Source organism: Cervus canadensis, chromosome 2, assembly GCF_019320065.1.
Source record: "Cervus canadensis isolate Bull #8, Minnesota chromosome 2, ASM1932006v1, whole genome shotgun sequence".
Classification (NCBI taxonomy): Eukaryota; Metazoa; Chordata; class Mammalia; order Artiodactyla; family Cervidae; genus Cervus; species Cervus canadensis.
In genome coordinates this window covers 99,448,260-99,471,999 of record NC_057387.1, presented here as the reverse complement: position 1 = coordinate 99,471,999, position 23,740 = coordinate 99,448,260, and the positions used below count along the sequence as shown (strand labels likewise).

Here is a 23,740-nt window from a genome sequence, read left to right as displayed (position 1 = left end):
AACAGAGGGCGGGGCATTCCTCCCGGGAGTAGAAGGCGGGGCCATGTGCTCTGAGCCCCGCCTCATTTCTGTTGCCCCGGGAAACCCCGGGTTGTAACAATAACCCGCTGACGCGCTTAGGGGAGGGATCCTGCCGAGTCCGTGGGCGGGACAGCCCTGCTACGGACCAATGAGGGTGCTCGGGCCCCGCCCCCGCGCCCCCTCCCCTAGAGCAAAGCAGGGGGCGGGGTCGCGCCCGCCGCGTCTTCCCTGCTCCGTAGGCGGCGCTGTTGCATGCAGGGGCTGCGGCGGGGTCGCCCCCGGCCGGGAGCCCCGCGCCTCCGCCTCCAGCCCGCGGGCGGGGCACCCGGCCCGCCAGAGGATTCCGCGGCCGCGGGCGGGCACGCCCCGCCCTCTCCCGCGCCGGGCCCGCCCCCCTCCTTGTCCCCCGCCCATCTGAGGTGCAGCCGGCGCTGAGCGCGGCAGGCGCGGGAGCTGGCGCTGGAGCCGGAGCGGCGGCGGCGGCGGCGGCGGCATTCACGGGGCGGCGGCGGCGGCGCGGGCTCCGGCACGGGCTCGGGCTCCGGCATGGTGCAGTCCGGCTTCGTCCCGGGAGAGCGGGGCCCGCGTGCGGGGTCGGCGCCGGGGGAGCGGCGGCAGCGACGGTGGCGGTGGTGGCTGCAGGCACAAGCAGGCGGCAGGTGCTAGAAGCGGGGCTGGGCGAGGTGTGTGCCCGTTGGGCTCCGGGGCCGCCGCTCTCTCACTGCCCGCCTCTTTTCCTCCCTTCGGGCTTCCCAGCGCGTCCAGCCCCCTGTCTCCGCGACCTGGCCCATGGCGCCCCGCGGTTGAGCCGGCGCCGCCAGGGACCCCTCCCGCGGGCCTCCCAGGGGCGCGCAGATCCCGGAGCCGCCCGCCCACCCTCCGCGGAGCCCCCCTCCCCTCCTCGCCCGAGCCGGGCGGGACCATGGCTGCGAAGCTGCGAGCGCATCAGGTGGACGTGGACCCGGACTTCGCGCCGCAGAGCCGGCCGCGCTCGTGTACCTGGCCCCTGCCGCAGCCCGACTTGGTCGGCGACGAGGACGGAGCGCTGGGTTCTGGGGTGGCCGAGGGCGCCGAGGACTGCGGGCCGGAGCGCCGGGCCACGGCCCCGCCGATGGCCCCAGCGCCGCCGCTGGGCGCGGAGGTCGGACCGCTGCGGAAAGCGAAGAGCTCCCGGCGGAACGCGTGGGGGAACCTGTCCTACGCCGACCTCATCACCAAAGCCATCGAGAGCGCTCCGGACAAGCGGCTCACGCTCTCGCAGATCTACGACTGGATGGTCCGTTACGTGCCCTACTTCAAGGATAAAGGCGACAGCAACAGCTCGGCCGGCTGGAAGGTGGGGGCGTCGGGCTAGGGAGGGGTGCTGGAGCCGTCGGCTGGGGCTTCCAAGGGCTGCTAGATGCCTCTGGGCACCCGGTGGGCGGTCTGGAGGGAGACCCTGGGACACCCCCAGGGGTCACAAAGTGTGTGCCCAGGGCGTGGGGCCGGCCGGCAGACAGGCGGGGGCGTGCTGGGAGCAGCTGTGTGCATGCTCTGGATGCAGGGTGGGAGGTCTGGTGGGGTGACAAGGGACTGCCACTTTGAGGCACCCCTGAGGGATACCCTCACCCCATCCCTGGGGGCATAGCAGAAGAACCTGTCCTCAGGCCTCAGACATTGGGGACCCCTCTCTTACCCGCCCCGGTCTGCTTTGTGTTACCCTCTCCACCAGGGCACCCTCCTGAAAGAGCTGAAATAATGACTTGGGGCCAGTGGCTGCTTTCCTCCCAAATCTTTCCCACTGCCCTCCCTGAAGCTGGCCTCAGGGTGAGGAATGCGACCCTAGGCCACAGTTCTTTCTGTAGTGCCAGGAGTTCACCCTAGGGCACCAGCCAGTTTGAGGTGGGGAACTGGTCAGGTGATTTGAGTTCTCCATGGGGCAGCTGCTGTCCCCCCTGGCCTGGATCAGCACGGTAGGCTGGTGATGACCCCTGCTGGTGTGAAGGCAGGGTGTTGAGACCCCGGGATCTGTCTGTGCCCACCCCAGGCTGTTAGTCTCCCACTTCCCTGGTTTTCTGAGCCCAGATGCATTTGGGGGTGGGGGGAGGGGGAGGGGCACCCCAGAGAGGTCTCAGTACCAACCACTGGAAAGGGGGGAGCCATCTTGGGAGAGGACGGGGTCTTGACTGGATTGTGGCCTCCAGACCCTCCCCTGGCTAACTTGTTGGGGAATGGGGATAGTTGATGCCTTTGGAGGAGAGGAGGGGGATGGGGTGGTCGGGCCATGCCTAGGGCCTGTAAGCTTTCAGCAAGAGGGGGTCTTTATGAGGGAGACATGCCTAAATGGAGGTAAGGGGCTGCGATTGGTGGTGGTAGGCAGGGTCAGGGGAAGGAGGTGTGCCGGTGGAGGAGGGGAGGCTTGTGGACATGAACCGCACGAGGTGCCTGGCGGCTGCGTTGTAGGAGCCACAGTGCGTTGACCTGGGAGCCCATGGCTCTCAGGCTTTATGCTGGCAGCTCCTCTGTCTCTCTGGCCACTACTGGGTGGGGACGCAGGCTGGAGTAGCAGACCTGAGTCCTCCTCTGCATCCTTTAGCTGGTCCCCCTGGGCTCAGCCCTCAGCAGAACACTTGTTCCTCCTAAGTGGGTGCTGTGTCTTGCTCCCACCTCCCCCTGCTGAACTGTCCCACCCTTCACTTCTCCTTGTAGATTGTCCCTGCCCTCAAGGGCATAGTGTTCAGACACCTCTTCCGGGAAGCCTTCCCTAACCCCTTTTAGCTAGCTCAGGACTCCCTCATCTCTGGTCCTCTCCCTACCTGTCATAAGTCTTAGTCTTTTGTGTCCTGTCTCATTTCCCTTCCCCACCCCCTTTGGAAAACAGTGGCGGTGTTAGTTCAATCTCTGTGCCCATACCACCAAGCATAGCGCCTGGCACCAGGAGCTACCAGTGCATGTCTGGTAAAAGTAAAGAAGTGAGTGGATGGTGCAGAGGGTGCTGAGACCAGGGAGGATACTGTGAGTAAGAGCAAGCCAGGAGGGCTTCCTGCAGGAGATGGAGCTCCAAATGGGGTTGAAGGGTTAGGGATGATGGGGAAGATGGCAAGTGGGAACATAAGGCTTGAACCCAAGAGAAAACTACAGTGCACTGAGGGTCTCAGGGCCAAGCCCTCTGCCAGGCAGCTTCAGGCATCTGTGCCAGGTGTCACCTTTAATGCCCTCTGCACTGCCTGAGGTGGGTTTTACTGTCACCACTTACAGAACTGGGCACTGAGGCACAGAGTGGAGAAGCAAACTGCCCAAGGTCACAGTCAGTAGATGGGAAAGCTGGATTCCAATCTAGGTGTGTCTCCCTCCAGGGACCCAGAGCCTCTGGAATAGTGTCCTGCTTGCCCTGGGCGTGGGAGGGGGACACTGACAGCTTTCAAACAGGGATGGATCTAAATCCGAGAGTGGGATTGGGAAGGTACTTGGAGATAATATAGTCCCATGAGTTCATTTTGCAGACTGTGAGACTGAGGCCCTGGCAGGGAATGGGACTCTTCCCAGGTCATCAGTGAGCGGCAGGCCCTGGATGATGGCCCAGGCCTCCCGCCTGCCCTTTGGATGCGGTGTCCTCTGCACCACACTGCTGGGGACACACTGCTTCTCCCTGTCCCTGGGCTCAGGAAGGCTTGCCCTGGGCTGGGGCATTGGTGAGGGGTCCTCAGGCATGGGCTCCTCACCTAGACCTGGCAGAGACCCCTGCAGCAGCAGAGGAGGGCTGTTCAGAGAGACCTCTGGCCTTTCCCGTCTCATCCCCTCAATGGCTGTCCTCCTCCTATCCCACCCGCATCCAGCTCCCCGGGGAGCCTCCTCCCCCTCTCATTCCCACCCCTCCCACCACCTGTTCCCCCATTCCCAATCAGTCCCTCCAGGGGCTGGGTGGAGGGGCCATTCCCAACTCTCAGCCACCCTCTGGTTACAGAGCCTGTGGGACACCTCAGGTGCCAGGGTTGGGGCCAGGGACCCATTGTTCCTTCCTCTCTCCCCTCCCCCACATAAGTGTTGCCCTTCAGCCCCTGGGGTGTACTGAACCCTGTGACTGATGGAATGGGGGGACCAGTGGGGGAGGCGTTGGACCTACCTTCAGGATGCATCAGGGTTACCCAAGCCCTGTGTTTTACAGGCAGGAAGGGCTGGGTGGTGGGCAGTGGGGGGGATAGGGGTGTGGTGAAGGTGGGGAGATCCCCTGGGGAGCCAGGCAAGCCCTCCCAGAGAAGATGGCACAGGATCTGGTCTGTCTTCACTGGGTGGGGAGGGCGGGTAGAATTTGGGGGAAAGTCTTCCAAGGGATACTGACTGCGTATGCAAAGGCAGGGAGGTGGAATTCATACGCTGGGTTTGGGAGACTGTTGGGCGTGCCAGGCTGGAACTAAGAGCTCCTGGAGGTGGCGGGGCTGTGTCATGGGAAAGGCCGAGTGGGCCAGATCAGGAAGGGCTTGACCTTTGCCTTGTGGCCCCACCTGGACTGTGGGATGACAGTTCAGAGGTGTTGCAGAGAGGAAGTGGAGGAGGCAAGATCAACAGCAGACGCAGGGCACCCAGCAGGCTGAAGCCCGAAGACAGACTGGGCTTGGTGCCAGAGAGGCTGGAAGAGTTGCTGTCAGGGTGTAGGGTCTCCAGGTCTGGGGTGAGGGCTTGGACAGGAAGTCTCCCTCCCTCTGCAGGGTCGGGAAGTGTGGCTGTCCCACATCCAGGTTGTTACTGCTGCTCAGCCGCTAAGTCATGTTGACTCTTTGCTACCCCCGTGGACTGTAGCGTGCCAGGCCTCCCTGTCCTTCACCATCCAAGTAGGGTCTCCCACTTCCTCTCAGATACTCTTGTCCCTCCTTCCCTAGTGCTGGACTCCTCCAGGAAGCCTTCCAGGCTGCTCTGGATCCTGGTGCTCCTTCCACTTAGCACCCCTGGAGTTGTTCTGCCTGCTTTTGTGTTTCCTGGCTGCCAACTCCCCTGGGAGCTTTCAGGCCAGGCCTGGGTGCCTCCCATTCCTGTCCCCAGGACAGGTGGGGTTGGAGCCCAGTGGAGGGGGACTCCCCTTCTCCCTCAGTGCCTGGAGCAGCTTGGCTGTTGTGGGGTGGGATCAGGAGGGGTGGTGCCCCACCCCATACCACCCAGGCTGGCCAGTAGGTCCTCGGTGGGGTGGGGTCTAGAAGGGAGGGGCTGCTCCTTGAGGCCAGGAGGAGGGTCCTGAGACAGCCCGGCTGAGCAGTGGTTTGCTTGCAGGGCTCCCCCTTCTCTCCTCCCTGCAGCCCGTTCCAGCAGGGCTCCCTCCTCCTTCTTTGTCCTCCGGGGATCCCCAGCCCCGAGGGCTGGTGGGGGTGTGGGAGGAGGCGGTGTGAGCCCGGGTTGGGGGGTGTCCTCACCCCCCGCGCTGCACGAGCGGGGGGCTGGCAGCTGCCCGCCTCCTGGGCACGAGCCCGTGCCAGCCGCTCCTGGCACAGTTGCTGGCACGCCCGGCAGACTCCCACGGCCACCTGCTCACACCCACCCACGAGCGCTGGCGCGCGGCGGGCCCTTCCGGCTTCCCGGGCCTCCCGGCGCCCCTCCCCCGCTACCGCGCCCCCCCCCCCCCAATCCCCTCCCGGTCCTCTGCTCCACGAAGGCCCCTCACTTCTGCCAGCCGCGTGCGTGGCCCCCCGGCCGCCCCTCCCCAGCAACTTGGGGAGCTTGAGAGGCAGGGCCGCCAGGAGGCCCCGGGGGTAGCTGCACCTCTGCGGCGAGAAGGAGGGGAGGACCCGGAGGCAGACAGACAGACCGACAGACAGGGTGAGGGCCCCCGCCTGCCACCTGGCGCCGCTCCAGCGGGACGATGGCGGGCAGCGCCGTGCCAGGCGGTAATTGCAGACAGACTAATTTAAAGAGATGAGACGGTTATTTTTAACTCCTGTTAAGGTAATGAACGGCGCGGGGAGGGGGGTGTGCAGGTTCGAAAGTTCAGCGCCCCCCCAGCCCCCACTTTCTGCGGGTTGGGGCTCCCCTGAGTGCAGGCCCTGAGGACCCAGCTTCAGGACTGAGGCGTGGAGGGGCTCTGCCAGAGAAGGGGAAGGGCTCAGAGGGCTGGGGAGCAAGCGCCCACCGGTCCAGGCTGGTGTTAGCATCCCACTTTCCCAGCTGGAGAAGTGACTTGTCTTAGGATCACCTCCCTAAGAACTGGCAGACCTGGGAACTGAACCCCCTTATACACCCCAAACTCACGTGTTTCTTCCTGTGCCATTAGGGCTGGGGTGGGGAGGGATTTGGAAAGGGGGCAGGCTTGTTTCTAGCAGCCCACCTTCTCTCATCTTTGAGTGGCAGCTGGCGGTGGCCACTAAACGGGGTCCAAAGAGCTATGGAAGCCCCTCTGTGTCTTGTGAGGAGTGCAGGTGTGGTTGCGGGCTTCGGGCGGGGGTGCGGGCTTCTGGGGTATGGCTGTGGCAGGGAGCACCCCCCTAACTGTCTCCCTTACCTTGCAGCTGACTCCTCAGCACCCCTCCCCTATCTGAGCCTGTGGCCTGCCTGCCATCTTGTGGATGGGTCCCCGAGAAACAGGTTCACGTTGGTGCCTACTCCTTTCACATCCGAGTCTGACTTCCGTCTCCAGGAGAGGCGGGGAGTCATGGAGCCCATCACCTGCTGTCAAGCCTCCTTCCTAGATTACTCCCTTTCTCACACACTCCTAGGTGCCGGAGGCTGCAAGCTCCAGCACTGCCCATTCTGTTGCTAGACAGACCTTTGGGTTGTTAGGCCTTTCTTCCTTCTCTCTGGCCATGACCCATCTCTCTGGAGCATTGCTCCAGGTGTCCTAGTTCAGCCCGTCAGGGTCTGTTGGAGCTACGGAGTTGGGAGTGGGTGAGGGGTGGGGAGAGCCCCTGTAGGGGACCCTGATCTCGAGTGTGTTGAGCAAAGCTCTCCCCCGATCTGGTCCTCTGTGTTCTCCTCCATAGCCAAAGGGCCTTAACTCACCCACTCTCTGGCCCTTTTGGGGGCTGTAACTGGACGAACCCTCTGGTTCTAGGAGCCGTGATGGGTTAGATGGGCCTGGGAGCGCAGAGTGCTGATGGGACTTCTCATGGGTGGAAGTAGGTGAGTAGCAGTGTGGACGCGCTCGAACTGGGGACTCCTGCTTGGGGCTGCCTACCCAGCCCCTGGCGGTACCCAGGTGGCAGACATACTCTGAGCACAGTGAAGGGAGTGCTCATGGCATTCCCAGCTGTCCCCCCAGAGCAGGCAGATGGGGGGTCCAGGGTGTTAGGTGGGCATCAGCAGAGGCTCTGGGGCCTGGGTAGGGCGCTCAGGGGGGACAGCTGGATCTGGAGCGCCCCCCTTCCTCCTGGCACCCTGGTTACCATGGAAACCAACTCCTGTTTGGGAGGGTTTGGCTGTTTGCTGCCTCTCCCCACCCCCCCAACCCATATGTGGAGGTGGGAGGGGGGCCAGGTGGCATGTGGGGGAGGGGCCTCCCACACCCTCCCCCCCCCAGGGCCTCGTCTTTGCAGAGAAACCTTTCTGGTCTCTAAGAGGGTTGCCTCTTGTGGGAAGGGGAACAAGAATTAAGGGAATTAACTCCTGGGTGCTAAGCAGTCAGTTGGGCACTTCACATAAATCTTCCCATTTCTTCCTCTCTGGGTCCTGCCAGGTATGTGATAATAGCCCCATTTTGCAGCTGAGGAAATTGAGGAAAAGACGAAGTCACTTGGCCAAGGCAGCATAGCTGAACGAGGCTGAGCCTGGGTTTAGATGCAGACCTGTCTGTTTCTGCCATGTGTCACCATCTCCCAATGCCAGTGCAGCGTCAGCCCACATCCCAACTAGTCCTCCTGCCCCAGGGCACTCTCATGCTCACTCCAGAACCCTCCAGGGCTACTCAGTTCCCTTGGGAGCCAACCAAGCCCAAACTGTTCTGTTCAAACCCCTGGGCCCTCTGCTGGCCTTGTCCAGGCCCTGCCCTCTCTCCCGTTTTCCCTGCTGCCTCTGATCCCACGCTGCCCTCACGCTGCCATCTTTATGCCTAACACTGGAGTTGTCACCTGCTCGCCAAGACTGCTGTCGACTCTCAGGGGCTGATCCCTGGGGACACCCCTCAGAAACTAGGCGGGTGCTTGGGTAGTTTGAACAAAAACCTACCTACTAGGTGATTCTGAAACCCAATATGTCTTTCTGAGAAATCCTGCCTTAAGTCCTTAGTTGTTGGCAGAGCTGGCTGATGATCTGAGTCACCTAGAAGCTTTTAGGTAGTACGGTCTGCAGCCCCTCTCTCAGACCCTCTGTGTCAGACTGCCAGTGGGTGGGCTTTGAAATCTATATTTTAACAGGTCTGTCTGTTAAAGTTGGGATGTGGGCTGACAGGTCAGATTCTGAATTGATGCCTTAGACGGTATCTTCCTTGACTCCTGCTTGTCCCTCCCGTCTTTTGTTCCCAGGGTGGACCACCTTCTCCTCCAAGCAGGCTGCCCAGATTGAGCCCACACCTCTCTTCCTCACTCTTTCTGGGTCCTCCAGAGAATTGAGCCCCATGCAGTCAGCTTCAAGGGACTGAAACCACTCCCACCCGCCCACCCCGGAATACATTCACCCACCCTCCGTGTCTCACGTGCTCTGCCAACAGAGCGTTTGGCTGCAGGAGAGAGGGGAACGGTCATCGGCATGAATCCTCGGCAGGCCTCTTTGGCGCTGGCCCATGAGGAACTGGAAAGTCGCAGTCCCTGCTCTCTGCTAGCTCTCTGTCTGGTGGGGGAGGTGAGACCACGTGTGCTCTGCTTACAGGGACCAGTCCTGGGGCCTTAACCACTCCAGGTCTTGGCCTCCTGGCCCCAGTCAACCTCTCCAGCCACATCACTCACCCCTCTCGTCTTCTGAACTTTGCTTCCGCCACACACAGAACTCTTCCAGCTGGAGATTCAACCTCCATGTGCCATGACAGGCATGCTCCCATTTAATTTTCACAGCAAACTGTGAAGCTGGTACCGCTACTGTCCTCAATTTGCAAATGAGGAAAGTGAGGCCGAGAGACACCAAGTAGGCTCTCATAATATCCCACTGGCAGTAACAGAAATGAAACTCCCCTGGGCTGTTCCTCCCTAACCCAGTGCTCTGGCCAGGCTAGTGCAGGCTGGCCTCCACCGGCAACATTGTCTCTCTGATTTCCCTTGGAGTTTGGCCCTGAGGCTTCCAGTCTGGGGTGTTGGCTCTGGGATCCTGACTCCCTTTCTCCAACCCAGAGCTCCCAGAGGGAGGGAGCTGACATCGGCCCCCTCTCCATCTGCAGGCCCCAGGGCTGATGGCTACTTCTTCCACTCACTTTAATTCAGGCCTACACCCACTGGGCACCCACTGGGCAGTGCTGCTCAGAGGAACTGGACTGGCTCCCTGCCCTCGAAATGCCTGCAGGTCCAGCTGGGGAAAGAAGATGAGGATAAAAATGACCCAGGGTCATGATGGAGGGACAGATAATGCTCTGTGTGTATTTGGAGGTGAGGAAAGAGAATGAGGCAAAAAAGTTAAACCCTCAGGATTCTTTGGGAGCCTCACAGGGTCTGGCTATGTTAGCCAGAGCCCAGCAGGACTTGAGGCTGGAGAAGCGAGCAGGGGCCGGCTGGTGAGTGGCCTTGAATACCACACCAAGAAGTTGGCACTCCAAACTGTGGGGAATGAGGGATGACATGGGCAGAAAGGATGGTATGGAGGGTTGGGGTCGGAGAAGAGACTGGCTCAGGGGTCCACTGTGGGCCTCATACTGGGATCCAGGAGAGAAGATGAATCTGAGAAAGTAGAGGTTCCAAGACTCCAAGATGCCAGGCCTGAAGTGCCAGGCGGCACCCTTTGGTGCCTTGAGGATCTCAGAGGTGCAGGTAAGAGTCTCGAGGCAAGCAGGGAGGAACAGTCCTAGTTTTGCCACTCACCCTCTGTGTAGCCTTGAGCATCCAAGCCTCAGTTTCCCTTTCTGCAAAATGGGATAATAATAAGACATGTCCAAGCTTTGCTGTGAGAATTACATCTAAGGAGAGTTACATGTAAAGTCCCCAGTGAAATCTGAGCAAATACCATTATTGTTGTTCATCACTTCTGGCAAAGGAAAGGAGATAACTCTCCATGCCCTGTGTAGGGTGGGAGTCCTGGGCCCTGATCCCTGAAAGACATTGACTTGTATGTGTGTTGGGGCTGGGGGCAAGATTTCTAGTCCCTCCCTTTCTGTCCCTGAGGTGTGAGGGAATCAGGAGGTTCCATATGCTGCTCTCTAGCCTACACAGCTTTCCCTGAGGCCTTGAGGGCAAGCAGGTAGGTTTCAGGCCCTGTGTTTTTACAGATGAGGGCAGTGATTTACCCAAGGTCACCTTTGAACTCAGGGCTACCTGCCCCTAGATGCTGGCTCCTCTTTGCCCACTGGCAGGCTGTGTGACCTTGGACATGATACTTCCCTCTCTGGCTCTAAGTCCCATCTAGGGATCCGAGCTCCCCTCCCCCAACACTCTGGGAAGCTGGGAAGCCTCCTCCACCCCTCCTGTCCCCTCCCCCTGTCCTCAGCTGGCCTTGCCTCCTTTTGTAACCTGAGCTGGGGCTGTGGGGGAAGGGGCTTGCCCTCTGCCAGTGGCACCTGCCAGCTGAGCAGATGTGAGGGGATGGAGGCCCCCATCCCCCAGGGGATTGCCTGCTCTTGGCTTGGCAAGGCTGGGGCTGGGTGGGCAGTGCTCAGCACACCCAGCCCTGGCCTCTGGCCTCTGCCCTGAGAACTTACCCCGAGCACTTGTTCATTTTTCGGCAGACATTTGTGCTCCAACATGCCCTGCAAAGACCTCTCAGGCTCCGGGAGAAGACAGATGGCAGATGAGGGCTGGTGCCCCAGTCTGGGTGGGCTGCTCGGGCCTCCTGGAGCCCCTTGGCATGGGGACAGAGGGCCAAGGGCAGCCCCTGGGGGTAAGGCCAGTGTCTGTGCGGGTGGCCATGCCCCTTTGGAGAGCAGATGGTTCTCTTGGCACCATGCCCACTCTTCCTTTCCACCTCCCACCCCCTAGCCAGCCTGCAGGGCTGGGGCACAGCTGCTGAGCCCTCCCCAGAGCCGGGCCCAGGGCAGGGCTGGGTGAGGTCACTGCAGCTGCTCCCAAGGCCTGGGGCAGGGGTGTGGGAGGTGCTGCCAGCAGAGTGAGGGAGGGAATCAGAATGAGGAGGGGCTCAGAGAGGCCTGAATGGCTTGGCAATTGGGGATCCCCTTTAATCCTGGAAGAGAGAGGAGGTCTGTGCAGGGGTTGCTGAGCCAGCGTGGCAGTTCCTGGCGCCCTTTCCCCAGGAGAGTTTCTGTCTGGCCTAGGCTCCTGCCGAGAGGTGTCTTAGGGTAGGTGGAAGAGCACAGACCCTGGTGTGAATTCCTGCCTCAGCACTCACCATCTGGAGCAGGTCAGTTGTCTCCTGAAGCCTCAGTTTCTCCTCTGTAAAATGAGAATAATAAACCAACTCAGAGGTTTGTTACAGATACTCAGTAAGACTTAAACTGTTGAGTGCCAGCATGTGCATGAATGCTTAGCAAATCGTAGTGTCTTTCCTTCTCCACTTGTTGAAGTCTCCGGAGGAGTCAGCAGAGAGAGTAGGGAGGTGGCAGAGGCACCAGGAATTGGAGGAAAAACCAGGAGGAGGAGGAGCCAGTACCCGGAACTTCAGCCTGAGGTTTGGCGGAACAGAAATGGCACACAGTTGCCAGGCCTGAGTGGTTCATGGCTGCTGAAAGTTCCAACCTATGTGTTGACTTACTGTGAGCCAAGGATTGCCCACAAAGTTCAAGTTGGGAGGCAGACTCATCCACAATTACATTCTAGTGCACAGGTGGATTTTTGCAGTAGAAATGGGGAAGGAACAGTTATCTTTGGGGCTTGCAGAGGGGTAAGACGCCACAAAGCTCGCCTTGATGGATCGGGACCCAGTTGCACAGAGAGAGAGAGAAGGGCACAGGGAACAGAGTGTGCGAAGGCAGGAAATGTGAGATATCCAGGGTGGCTGGAGTTCCAGATAGGTGTAAGCAATGGAGGTGACGAGGCTGGAGACATCAGAGGCCCTTGATTGTCAGTCTGGAGCTGGACCCAAGCCCTGGGGGATAAGGAGCCATGGGTCTTTGAGTAGGGGTGAGCTGGGACTTCTGCTGTTGGCTCGTTTGCTGTCCAGGCTGGGTGTGTGGGCTCTGTTGTGTCTGGGGTGGTAGGGGTGGGGGATGCCAGGGTCTGTCTCTTGACCTCCTGCCTTGCTTTGGCTATGTGGTTCCTCCTGGCCCCAGGCTGCCCACTTCTGTTCCACTAATGACTCCAAGCCATTCACCTGTCAACACCTGTGGCTCTGATGCCCCTGCCTGCCCTTCCACCCCTCTTTCCCTGCAGACCCTAGTACCAAGGGTTTGCATGTGGCCTCAGGGCCCTGAGGTCATCTAGGTCACTCCTCCCAGGAAGTCTGTCTGGACTGAGTACTCCAGGCAGCAGAGCAAGTGACCCCCCTCCTCGCCTAGGTTCCCCGCACCCGCCCCCCCATTTTGTGGCTCTGTCTGAGTCAGGTGTGTTCCTGGGCCAGAGGTGGGTGGGGGATTTAGGGTGGTACAAGGGTTGCTCCTGGGCCTGAGACAGGGACTCCACAAGCTGTGGGATGTCATGCAGTTCCTGGCCCCACCCCCTTTCCCATGGATGTTGGGATAGTTACTGTCTTTTACAGGAGATGCTCAAGGTCACATGGATGAGGTTGGGATTCCAAGTCTAGCCCTCAGTACTTCTTCATGCAGGAAGGGAGGGAAGGAAGGAAGGAGGGAGAGAGGAAACAGGAGTCACAGAGGGAATCAGAGCACTCCTGCAGCCCCACAGGTGATCTCTGCTCTGGGAGGCACTAAAGGGAGGAGCGGGGTCACCATCCCCATTGAGTAGGTGGGGTCAGCTTCCTGAGGGCGGGGCCAGGCTGAACCTTGGACAGCAATGAAACCTGGAGAGGCATCCATACCTGGTTTTAGGTTGGATGGATGGACACGAGATCCAGGACTGAACTGGGAGGGTCCTGGAATCCCCTCGGTGCTAGAGGCCAGGGGGTAGCACAGGGCTTGTTATGGGTGAGGAGCACAACACTTGGGTCTCCTGTCTTCAATGAAAGCCAGGAAACTTGGGCTTGAGAATCAAGGCAGGGATGGCCACTGAGGTGGGCAGCAGGGCAGCGTTCCCCACCTCATTAGGGATGTGGGTGAGAAGAACCTTGGCTTTGGAATACAGCAGCCCTGAGACCCAGACATAGCTCCATCACTTCCCAGCTTTGTGGTCTCAGGAGTTATTTAACCTACTTGAGCCTTAGTTTGCCCCCCACCCCCACTTTGTAAAATAGGATTACCTACCCACAGTCTGGATGGTTTTTAGAATTCACAGAAGAAATGTATCTAAAGAACCTAGCTTAGGTCTGGCTCGTGGTAGGTGCTGCCCTTCTCCCGCCTTGGTATGTGAGTGTGTGCCAGTGGTGTGCAAGAGTGGGCTTGCACTGGCTCGTGAGAGCTGATCAGGGAGAACTTTTTCCCAGTTCTGCTCTCAGTGACATCATGCTGCCAGCTTAAAATTGGCTACGATGGGAATATCCAGGCCACAGAAATCAGCAAATGCTACAAATCGAATCAGGTGGATTTTTTTCCTTGCTGGAGAGCTGGAAAAAAAAAATTCCATCCTGTGGGTTCTCTTTAGCCATCAAGGGGACCAAACAGGAGGTGGGGGCAATGGTGGAGCACTAGCTGGACCATGCAACCTAGAACTCAAAGTCCAGGGGCCTGGGAAGATTGGATACAGTCATAGTGACAGGCAGCCCTCCATAGGCTGGGAACAGCAAATGGTGGGACCCTTCTTCTTGCTCCAAAGCCCTCCTCTTTTCCCCCCACTCCCCATCCCTGAGATCTGTTGGGCTCTGGCTGGAGAAGTAAGATTGGATGAGGTTGAGCTATCAGGGAATGAAGCTGTGCTGGGAGGAGAAATGAGGCTGAGCTGGAAGATAAACGAGGTTGTACTGTCAGGGAATGAGGTGGTACTTGGAGGCAAGGTGAGGCTGCATTATTAGATAAATGAGGTTGTACTATCAGGGGATGAAGTGTACTTGTAGGAGCGATGACGTCCTGCTGGATCAGGCGGGTTGCACCATCAGAGAACACAGCCACACCACAGGAGGAAGGAGAGCCTCCGACTTGGAGGATAAATGAGGGTGTCCTGCTGGATAAATGAGGGGGCCCGTCAGGTGAATGGAGTGCTGTTAGCAAATGAGGTTGTACTTGCTGGATAAATGGGACTGGTGTGCTGGATAAATGGGGTTGTGTTGTCAGATGAATGCATTACTGCTCGTGGGCGAAGGGTATCCTCGGAATAGATGAGGGTGTCCTGTTGGATGGATGAGCTGCTGCCACCAAACAGCTCAGACCCTGTCCACGGGGGAGGCACCATCAGCAAGGACGAGGTTATTCAGTTCCCCTGGGGGCTCCTGGAGCATCTTCTGGCTCAGATGGTCCAGGCTGCGAGAGACCATGACCGCAGCAAGCCCTGGGTTACCCAAATCTGTCCGGGCAGCAGGAGCGAGCAGCATAGGGGGCCAGGGTGGACAGCTGCCTTGTTCACCCTGGGAGCCCTACTTTCCCTCTCACCGAAGCCCTTCCTCCTCTCTCTGCTTCCTTCTGTGGCCCAGGATGCTCCTGCCTTTCTCCACCCCCTGCTTGCCTCCCATTCTGTTCTGTGTTCTCTCAGTTTGGAGAAGCCCCTATTCTGTGCAAGCCACTCTGCCAATCTCATTCATTCTCCCTGCAAGACTGTGTTACCCTCCTTTGCTGTCTCTCGTTCATTCACTCAACAAACATTTATGAAATGCCCAGCATATACCAAACACATAGGGTCTGGTAAGAAAAAGAAAGGGACAGAAATGCTTCATGTAACTTAGTTTCTAATATAAGGGAACCCAGATAACAAATTAATGAACATAATATAAAGAAATTATACAGTACTTTAGAAAGCGCTAATTGTTTTAGAAAAACTCAGAGCAGGGTTAGGGAGCCAAGAAATGGCAAGGCAGAGGAACATCTGTTAAGAGCGGGCAGGATAGGTCTCATTACATAGGTGACATCTGAACAGAGACTTGAGGGAGCTGAGAGATGGATGTGGGTATCTGGGCAAGGTGGGATGGTACGCGCAGGTTCCTGGAAGGTTTGAAGAATGGGAGGGATCAAGCAGGACAGTGTCAGGAGAGGAGCCTAGGAGGTCACAGAGGGCCTTGCGGGCTATGGTAAGGCCTTTGTTCTTTACTCTGAGTGAGATGGGGGCACCCGAGTGTTCTGGGCAGGACTGGACCATGATCTGGGTTATTTATAGGATCCCTTGGCTGCTTCCTGGTGGAAGGCTAGAGGGAAACAAGAGTGGAGGCAGGTAACCTGTTTGAGGAGGTGGAAGTTCAAAGCATTCGATTGTGGGTGTCGGCGCCAAGACTGGAATCTGGATCCAACACCAGAGCCCTTGCTCTTTGTCCTGCATCAGCCTCTTCGCCCTGGTGACTGAGGCCCCAGGAGGCTGGCCTCTCACCCAGGTTCTGAGGGACAGTAGGAGGGGCTGGGATGTAACCCCTGTCCCTTCCCCCTCTGCCCCCACCCCCGATGATCTGTCTGAGGCACCAAGTCAGGGAGGTCCCATCTTCCCTGGGAAACTGCCCCAGGCCCTCATGGAGGTGTAGGAGGTGTGAGGCCCCAGAAGCCCAGCTTGGGCACCAGGGGAGCCTGGGCATGCCGGGGCCTTGGCTGTGGTGGCGGGTTGCTAGGCAACTCTGAGAGGGAACCCTGGTTACTGCTACCTGGCAGAGGCGTCTCCCTGCCCTCCCTCCCTCACCTCCTCCGTGGCCTCTGGCCTCCCAGGAGGCCTTGTGGGTGAGATGTGATCAGTGCTTGCCACAGGATCTTGGCCGGGAGCTCTGATGGGTACCAGGTGGCTGGGCCCTGAGGAGCTGAGCTGCAGGGCCTGGCCTGGCCTCCTGGGGCACAGCCCTGGTGCACACCTGGTGAAGAGCCCTGCTCAGCAGACTGAGGCTTAAGTCCTCACCTAGCTCTGGGCCACCTCCCTGGGTGACCTTGGGCAAAGCATGGCACCGTTCTAAGCTTCAACCCCATCCAGGTGGCCTGCAGAATTCCTCGCCAAGGGCCATTTTCTGTGAGCGCCAAGGGAGGGTGCTGAGCAGAAAGGGTTCCAGGTTACCACCCCCCCTAGCCCCAGTGGCTTGAGTGTGGAACACTCATGTTTTGTGTTAGATTCCATTTACTAAAAGAGTTCCACTACTTAAAAAAAAAAAGTTTGAAACCCCTGGACTGAACAATTCCAAGAACTTTTCGTTGTCAACTGCAAAGGTGCCTAGAGTGCAGTGGCCCATCTTGTCAATTTCTGGGGCGGGAAACAGGCCAGAGAGGAAGAGGGACTGGCCCCAGGTCAGGCTTGCTGGAGGACAGGGAGGAGCATTGAGCTGCAGGTCAGGAGGCCTGGGCTCGAATCCCAGCTCTGCCACCAGGTCCTGGGTGACACAGGGCAAGTCCTTTTTTCTCTCTGGGTCCAACCAGCTGTGGTTTCAGGTTGGGGCTCGGGGGTACCTAGCTGGGCAAAGAACAGAGTGGGGAAAGATAGATAGGCCTGGAACGTGTGTTCTTGACCATGATCCAGAGCATTTTTATTGATATTCAGAAAACTTGGAAGTCTCGTGGAGTACAAGCCAAGATTCCCTTGAATTCTAAAAAGAAAGTGCAAGACTCTTAGGGAATTTTGACCTTTTAACATGCCCCCAGCTTCCCATGCTACCAGCTTCTAGGGTTGATTACATCATGGAAAGTTTGAGAAGAAATGGAGGACTGGTTTCCTAAGATTTTTTGGAAATTCTCTGACTCGTTCTCTCTCCCATGGTGGAATGTGAAGTCCTTTTGACTCAGAGTGAGTCTAACCTGAAATCAGTGCCTGGCTCTGCCACTTAAACTGTGTGATCTTGACAACTTGCTTAACCTCTCTGAGCCTCAGTCACCTCACCTTGAGATGGCTGGTGCTTTAGTTGTCAAGTTGTGTCTGACTCTTTGCGACCCCATGGACTGTAGCCCACCAGGCTCCTCTGTCCGTGGGATTCTCCAGGCAGGAATACGGGAGTGGGTTGCCATTTCCCTAGAACATCTTGAGATAGGGCTCACAATCCCTGAGTTGTATGAACACTGACAGAATGATCATAAAGTACTGAGAATGAGATCAAATACTCCCAGTGCCAGGGCTGACCTGGCAGGTACTCAGGAGGTGCCCTACTTGGTGATATCCTTCCTTCTTCCCCCGCCCTCCAGCGCTCAGAGCTGGGCTGGCACGTAGTGACTTGGATAAAGAGGTGAGGCCTGACTGACCTCCAGCAGAGGGGCTGGGAGGTGGAGCCCCTGGCTAGGCAGTCAGTCCCACAGGGGTTGAGAACTGAGGCCTCAGAGGCTCCAGAACACAGGTGTGGGGGTGGGGCTGGGGAGCCAGGTGCAGGGGCGGGAGCAGGAAAGGGGGTTTCTACTCCAGGGAGCACCACTCCCTGGGGGTCCGGCTCCCCTCCTCTCAGGGCCCCAGGAGGAGCCAGGTAGGGCAATGCTGGGAGGGGCCTTGGGGCCCCAGCTGTTGTCTCCCAAGACCAGAAAGTGCCAGAGATAAGGAACCTGGGGCCCTGAAGGAGTCAGGTGTGTACCTGGCGCTGGGGGTAAGGGGTGGGTGGGTGCCCTGGGCAGCAGAGAGGACACCTCCTTCTGGTGGGAAGGAGGCAGGAGGGAGAGCCCTCACGGATCAGAGGTTCTGGGGCTGGGGGGATGAGAGCAGGTCCCTATGCTGGGCAGACGTGGAGTGGAACCTGGCATGACTGCCTGTGGGACCATGGGCAAGTTACATCATGCCTCTGGGTCTCCATTCCCTGGTACAGGAGATGGGGTAATGCCAGCTCCCCAGAGTTGTTTGTGCCCAGCGCAGGTACACTCAGGGCCTGATATTAAGGATTGTAGAGAAGGAGTAAGTCTGTGGAGTGATCTAAGAAGTGAGGTCTCCTAGCCAGAGTGAGGGATTTAACCAACATTTATGAACACCTGGTGTATTCACCAAACACTTAGCACAAACATTATCTCAGGTAATGATCTAATAGCCTTCCGAGGTGGTTACTGTATGTTGCCCATTTTTTTCAGAGCAGCTCACTGAGGCATGCGCTCCTAGAGATTGAGTCAACAGCCATGGTCACATAGCTAAGTGGCTGAAAAGAGCTAGGCATCCTGCCCAGCCCTTCAGATACCCAAACCCCTGCTATTTCCACAACAGTGCCAGAGCCAGGAAGTCCAGGCCACCAGCAGGGAGGCCCCAGAGGTGGGGCGTGGTAGGCTTTGCAGTAGTTCTGGTCCTCTACATTCTCTGTGAGGAGCCAGGTCAGTGGAGCTGTGGACTCCCCTGCCTCCCTCTGTCCCCAGGCCAGGCCTGGCAAAAGCAGGCAGTGATATGGAGCCCAACAGAAATTTACTAGAGGATATGTGTAGGCGTGGCTAAGGTGAAGCCTGTGGAAGGACCAGAGACAGCAGGAGAGCTTTGGGGCCTCAGGCAAGCCACTTCATCTCTCTGAGCCTCAGTCTTCTTGTCTGTAAATGGGCATGATGTCACCTGCTTTGTGAGGATTTTGTGCAGTTTCCACCAGGAAGGGGTTTGAGGGCAACGCTACTTTGCATCAGGTGGGTGGGGAGGGAAAGGAACTGGGCTGACCTGAAGGTGGGTACTGAGCAGCTGTGGGGTGTGAGGTCTCGACGGCCGATGGATGTGCTTTGAGGGGCTTACTGGGATCGGAGGCCTCTGTGGAGTTCGCAGAAGCTCCGAAAATTTGGGAGAAAATCTGGGCCTCTGCCCACCTTGGGGACCCCCAGCCGATTCTGCTTATCCTGGCCAGACCCTCCAAGCAAAGGGTTAACAGTCTTCTCTACCTGCAGTTGCATTTTAAAGACACGAAATTAAAGCAGGTAATTTATTCTCCCCACACACGAAAGAGCAATTAGTTCTAAACAGGGCTTAATCAGTCACCGCGAGATTGATTTCTGGAGCCCTGGGTTTTCGGGCTCCTGGCGCCACGCCAGGCTGGGGCGGGGGGGGGGGGCGGACAAATGAGCCGCAGCGGCATGAGCCCTTACATAATCTGTTGGGGGGCCCTAGCAGCCTGGCTAGCCCTGGGCGGAGCTTGGCTGAGTTGGAGAGGGGGGATCTTGCTCCCCTGCTGCAGGCGGCTCCTCAAGAGTAGCCTCCCTGGCAAGGATAGACAGACCCAAAGCTCCGGCCCCACCCTACAGACAGTGCCTGTGACGGCTGGGAGCAGGGAGGGTGGGGCGGTTCTGGGGTTGGGGATGGATATTCTGAGTTTGTCCTACCTGCTACTTACACCTGTTCCCCCTTCTTCCCCGCTCTACCCTTTCATCTTCCCTCTTTCCTCCCCTTCTGCTTTTTGGCGTTTCTTCTCGCCTTCTCCTCTCCTCGATTTTCTCCTACTCCTCCTCCCGTCACTTATCCCCTCACTGCCCACTCCCCCACCCCTGTCCTTGTCTCTGGCCACAGAACTCCATCCGGCACAACCTGTCTCTGCACACCCGGTTCATCCGCGTGCAGAACGAGGGCACAGGCAAGAGCTCCTGGTGGATGCTGAACCCCGAGGGCGGAAAGACGGGCAAGACCCCGCGGCGTAGGGCCGTGTCCATGGACAACGGGGCCAAATTCCTGCGCATTAAGGGCAAGGCCAGCAAGAAGAAGCAGCTGCAGGCACCCGAGCGAAGCCCCGACGACAGCCCCCCGGGCGCGCCAGCCCCAGGGCCCATGCCTGCCGCGGCCAAGTGGGCCACGAGCCCAGCCTCGCACGCCAGCGACGACTACGAGGCGTGGGCCGACTTCCGCGGCGGTGGGAGACCCCTGCTCGGGGAGGCAGCTGAACTGGAAGACGACGAGGCCCTGGAGGCCCTGGCGCCGTCGTCGCCGCTTATGTACCCAAGCCCGGCGAGCGCGCTATCGCCCGCGCTGGGTGCCCGCTGCCCGGGGGAGCTGCCCCGCCTGGCCGAGCTGGGGGGCCCGCTGGGCCTGCACGGTGGCGGCGGCGGCAGCGCAGGGCTGCCCGAGGCGCTGCTGGACGGCTCGCAGGACGCGTACGGGCCGCGGGCCCGCGCCGGGACGCCCGCCTACTTCGGCAGCTGCAAGGGCGGCGCCTACGGCGGGGGCGGGGGTTTCGGGCCGCCGGCGCTGGGCGCTCTGCGCCGCCTTCCCATGCAGACCATCCAAGAGAACAAGCAGGCCAGCTTCGCGCCGGCCGCTGCGCCCTACCGCCCGGGGGCGCTGCCCGCGCTGTTGCCGCCGCCGCCACCCGCGCCCAGGCCCGGCCCCTTGCTTGGTGCACCCGGGGAGCTGGCGCTGGCGGGCGCTGCCGCCACCTACCCTGGCAAAGGGGTGGCCCCGTACGCGCCGCCGGCGCCCTCGCGCAGTGCCTTAGCCCACCCCATCAGCCTTATGACGCTGCCCGGCGAGGCGGGCGCGACGGGCCTGGCGCCGCCGGGACACGCGGCCGTCTTCGGGGGCCCCCCCGGCGGCCTCCTGCTGGACGCGCTGCCCGGGCCGTACGCGGCCGCCGCCGCCGGGCCGCTGGGTGCCGCGCCCGACCGCTTCCCGGCCGACCTGGACCTAGATATGTTCAGCGGGAGCCTGGAGTGCGACGTCGAGTCCATCATCCTCAACGACTTCATGGACAGCGACGAAATGGACTTCAACTTCGACTCGGCCCTGCCGCCGCCGCCGCCCGGCCTGGCCGGGGCCCCGCCTCCCAACCAGAGCTGGGTGCCAGGCTGAGGGCCGCCTGCCGCGCGCCCCAGGTGCCCTGCCCCGCCCCCCAGGGGCCTCTGTCTTCCCATCCTGATCCCCGGGTCCCCACTCCCATTCCCGCTCCACGGGGGGATCCAGGAGGCAGCCCCAACCCAGCTAGAGACAGCCCTCAGAAGCTGACCGCTGAGGGAAGTGGTAGCGAGGCGCTGGAGCACCCCACTATTCCTGCCCACCCCCCAGAAGCCCGCTCTGCCTGCTCCCAAAGACGGGAAGCCTGGGGGGTGGAAGCTGGGTTCCCCGCTGGGTGGGAGTGGGGAGGAATGAGGTGGGACGCGCTGGTCTGGGAAGCCGACTGGGAGATGCGACAGGGGGGCGTCTCCGAATCCTCAGTTTCATTGGCAGGGCTCTCGCGTGGCTAATCGCCCACCCAAACTCGGAGCTGATTCCCTATTGACACTTTCCCACTGGTCTTTGCGTCACCCACCCCAAGCCAGGAACCCCTCTCCTGAAAACACACTCACACCTACCTATCGGCTGTTCACCTTGAGCTGTCCTTCAAGTCTTGAACCACCCTCCGACCTCCACCCCCACGGTTCAGCCCCTCCCACCCATCCTGCCTGCCCTAGTTTCTCCCCTCCCAGGTGGAAGTCCTTCTCCCCTTCCACGCCTGCCCATCCCACAGTACTGGTTTCAGCCTCTCCAGCTAGCCTCAGCTCTGGATCCACCCCCCAACCCACCACCCCCTTCTCCGTGCCAGTCCTGGCTCCTCTCTCCCATATTTATAAGTGTCCGGTCGGGGCGGGCTGTGGGCGCGGTGTCCCCGGCGCATATCGTAGGCAGTGTACCGTGGCCGTGCCGTCAGCGTGTGCGTGTGCGTGTGTGCCGTGTCGAGGCCGTGTAGAGTGCATTGTACAGCATATTTTCATGAATAAAATTGTTTTAAATATTTCCCGCGCCTTGGGCTAGTAGGAGAGTGGCGGCGGAGGCAGATAATTGGCAAGGATCGCGGAGGCGGGGGTCCCTGTGCCTGAGCCTATTGTGACTGTGTCTGCATCTGTGTCAGCTTTCACGGATGCCTGTCTGCTCAACACACATTGGTTAAGTGCCTACTGAGTTCTGGATGCTGGAGATGCGCCTGTGTGGACTCTGCACCTGTTTCTGTGAACATGTGCCTTGCAGGAAGTTTCTGGTCTAGGGATATTCTGTCCCAAAAAAGCTAGAGTTGGAAGAGAAGGCACAGATATTAACTGAGAGCATGTCTGTGTCAGATCCTGGGTTAGGTGTAATTTTTGTTCCCATTGTACAGATGAGAAAACAGGGTCAGAGCAGGAAAATGGCCTGGCAAGGCAGGCTGGGATGGTGGAAAGGAGGCCCTTGAAGGCACACAGACTTCTGTTTGAATTTATCCCCTACCGTTTTCCAGTCGTGTGACCTTGGGCAAGTTTTCAACCTCTGTAACCTTGCTTTCCTGGCTGGCACACCTCGTGAGCAGTAAATGAGAAGAGATATGTAAAGTGGCAGCACAGATCCTGTGCCCACTCATCCATTCATTCATCCATGGGAGATTTAGTGAGCACCTGCTATGTGCCAGGTCTTATACCAATCACTGGGGCTGCCATAGAGAGCAGCATAGGCACAATCTCTGCTCTGAAGGAACTTAGAGGTTTGAGGGGGACAGAGATGAGTTAATGGGCAATTTTAGATCAGCGATGTAATGAATGGAGGAGAATCGAACGACACAGCTGCACGCATCTTGGGCTTGAGGACTCAGGGAAAGTGCCTGAAGGGGGTGCTGTCTCAGTCAGGCCTTAAAGGGTGAGTTGTCACTGGGAAAGGAAAGAATTCAGACAGAGGGAATGGCTTGATCAGAGATCCAGAGTCAAGAGATCATTTGGGTTCCAGAACAAAAAGCAATTTAGCATGGCCAGAGCTCAGAAATAGAAAGATGACCAAAGATGGGGAGGCAAGTGGACCAGAAGGGGCAACAATAGGAGAGGGCCAGTGGCCAGGCCAGAGGTGCTGGTGGTGACTCACACCAGGAGGAACCGGGGAGGGCAGTGGGGCTGGAGGGGAAAGGATAATTTCACACATGTATTTCGGCTCTCGAGTCATTGAGACTTGGTTGTGGGTTGGACATAGGGAATGAGGATCAAATGATGCCCGATTCTGGTTGGGCACTTGGGCAGACAGGGCTCTTCCCCTGAGAACTCTGACGCAGGAAGAGTCCTGGGGAAGACGGTGCGCTCAGCCTCGTGGGCTGACTTTTCAGTGCGTCCTATGGGACCCCTTGAGATTTGGGGGGGATGTTTGGGAATGTATGTACTGTGTGAATGGCATTCCCTGACATTGGGCAACATGGTGACCCCGTGATGTCCAGCTGGGAAGGTGTGGGCTGGACAGGGAGGTCAGAGAAGCAAGACCATGGAGGCTGTCACAGAGATGTTGGGAGTGGCTTGGGGGATGGTGCAGAGTGGGAGGAGCTCACTGCTCAGATGAACACCTCAGAACACCTTGGCACAGGGAGAGAAATGCACTGGCTGGGTAGGAGCAGCACAGGGAGAGAAGGGAGACCAGGACACTGTGGGCTCCTAGAGTGTGTGAAAGGGCGTGGTCTTAGAAAGGAATGCCCAATGCGCTTACTCTTGGAGCCTCAGTTTCTAGGTCTGGAAGATGGGGCAGTAGCACCTATCTTAGATTTGCTTTCAGGGGCATATGAAATTGGAATTATTCCCTGAGGTCAAACTCCTGGCAAGGGCAGAGCTGCCCAGGCTGTCCTGTGCCCCACCCCCACCCCCCACTGACTGTGGCGGTGGCTGTGAGCAGAGAGTAAAGGAGATCGGAGCCAGCAGAACCTGTACTGGTTCTGGTCTCAGTTCAGGGAGGCAGGACCTCCCTGT

The 23,740-nt window shown here is 59.0% G+C and overlaps 1 protein-coding gene across 1 annotated transcript; it reads left to right on the top strand.

Annotated features, from left to right (window-relative positions):
• Positions 1 to 943: 943 nt before the first annotated feature.
• On the top strand, positions 944 to 21,791 carry FOXO6 (forkhead box O6). Its single transcript, XM_043461708.1, has 2 exons — positions 944 to 1,357; positions 19,599 to 21,791. Exons 1-2 carry the CDS (start codon positions 944 to 946, stop codon positions 20,868 to 20,870), a joined length of 1,686 nt encoding a protein of 561 aa, XP_043317643.1. The 3' UTR covers positions 20,871 to 21,791.
• The last annotated feature ends 1,949 nt before the right edge of the window (positions 21,792 to 23,740 follow it).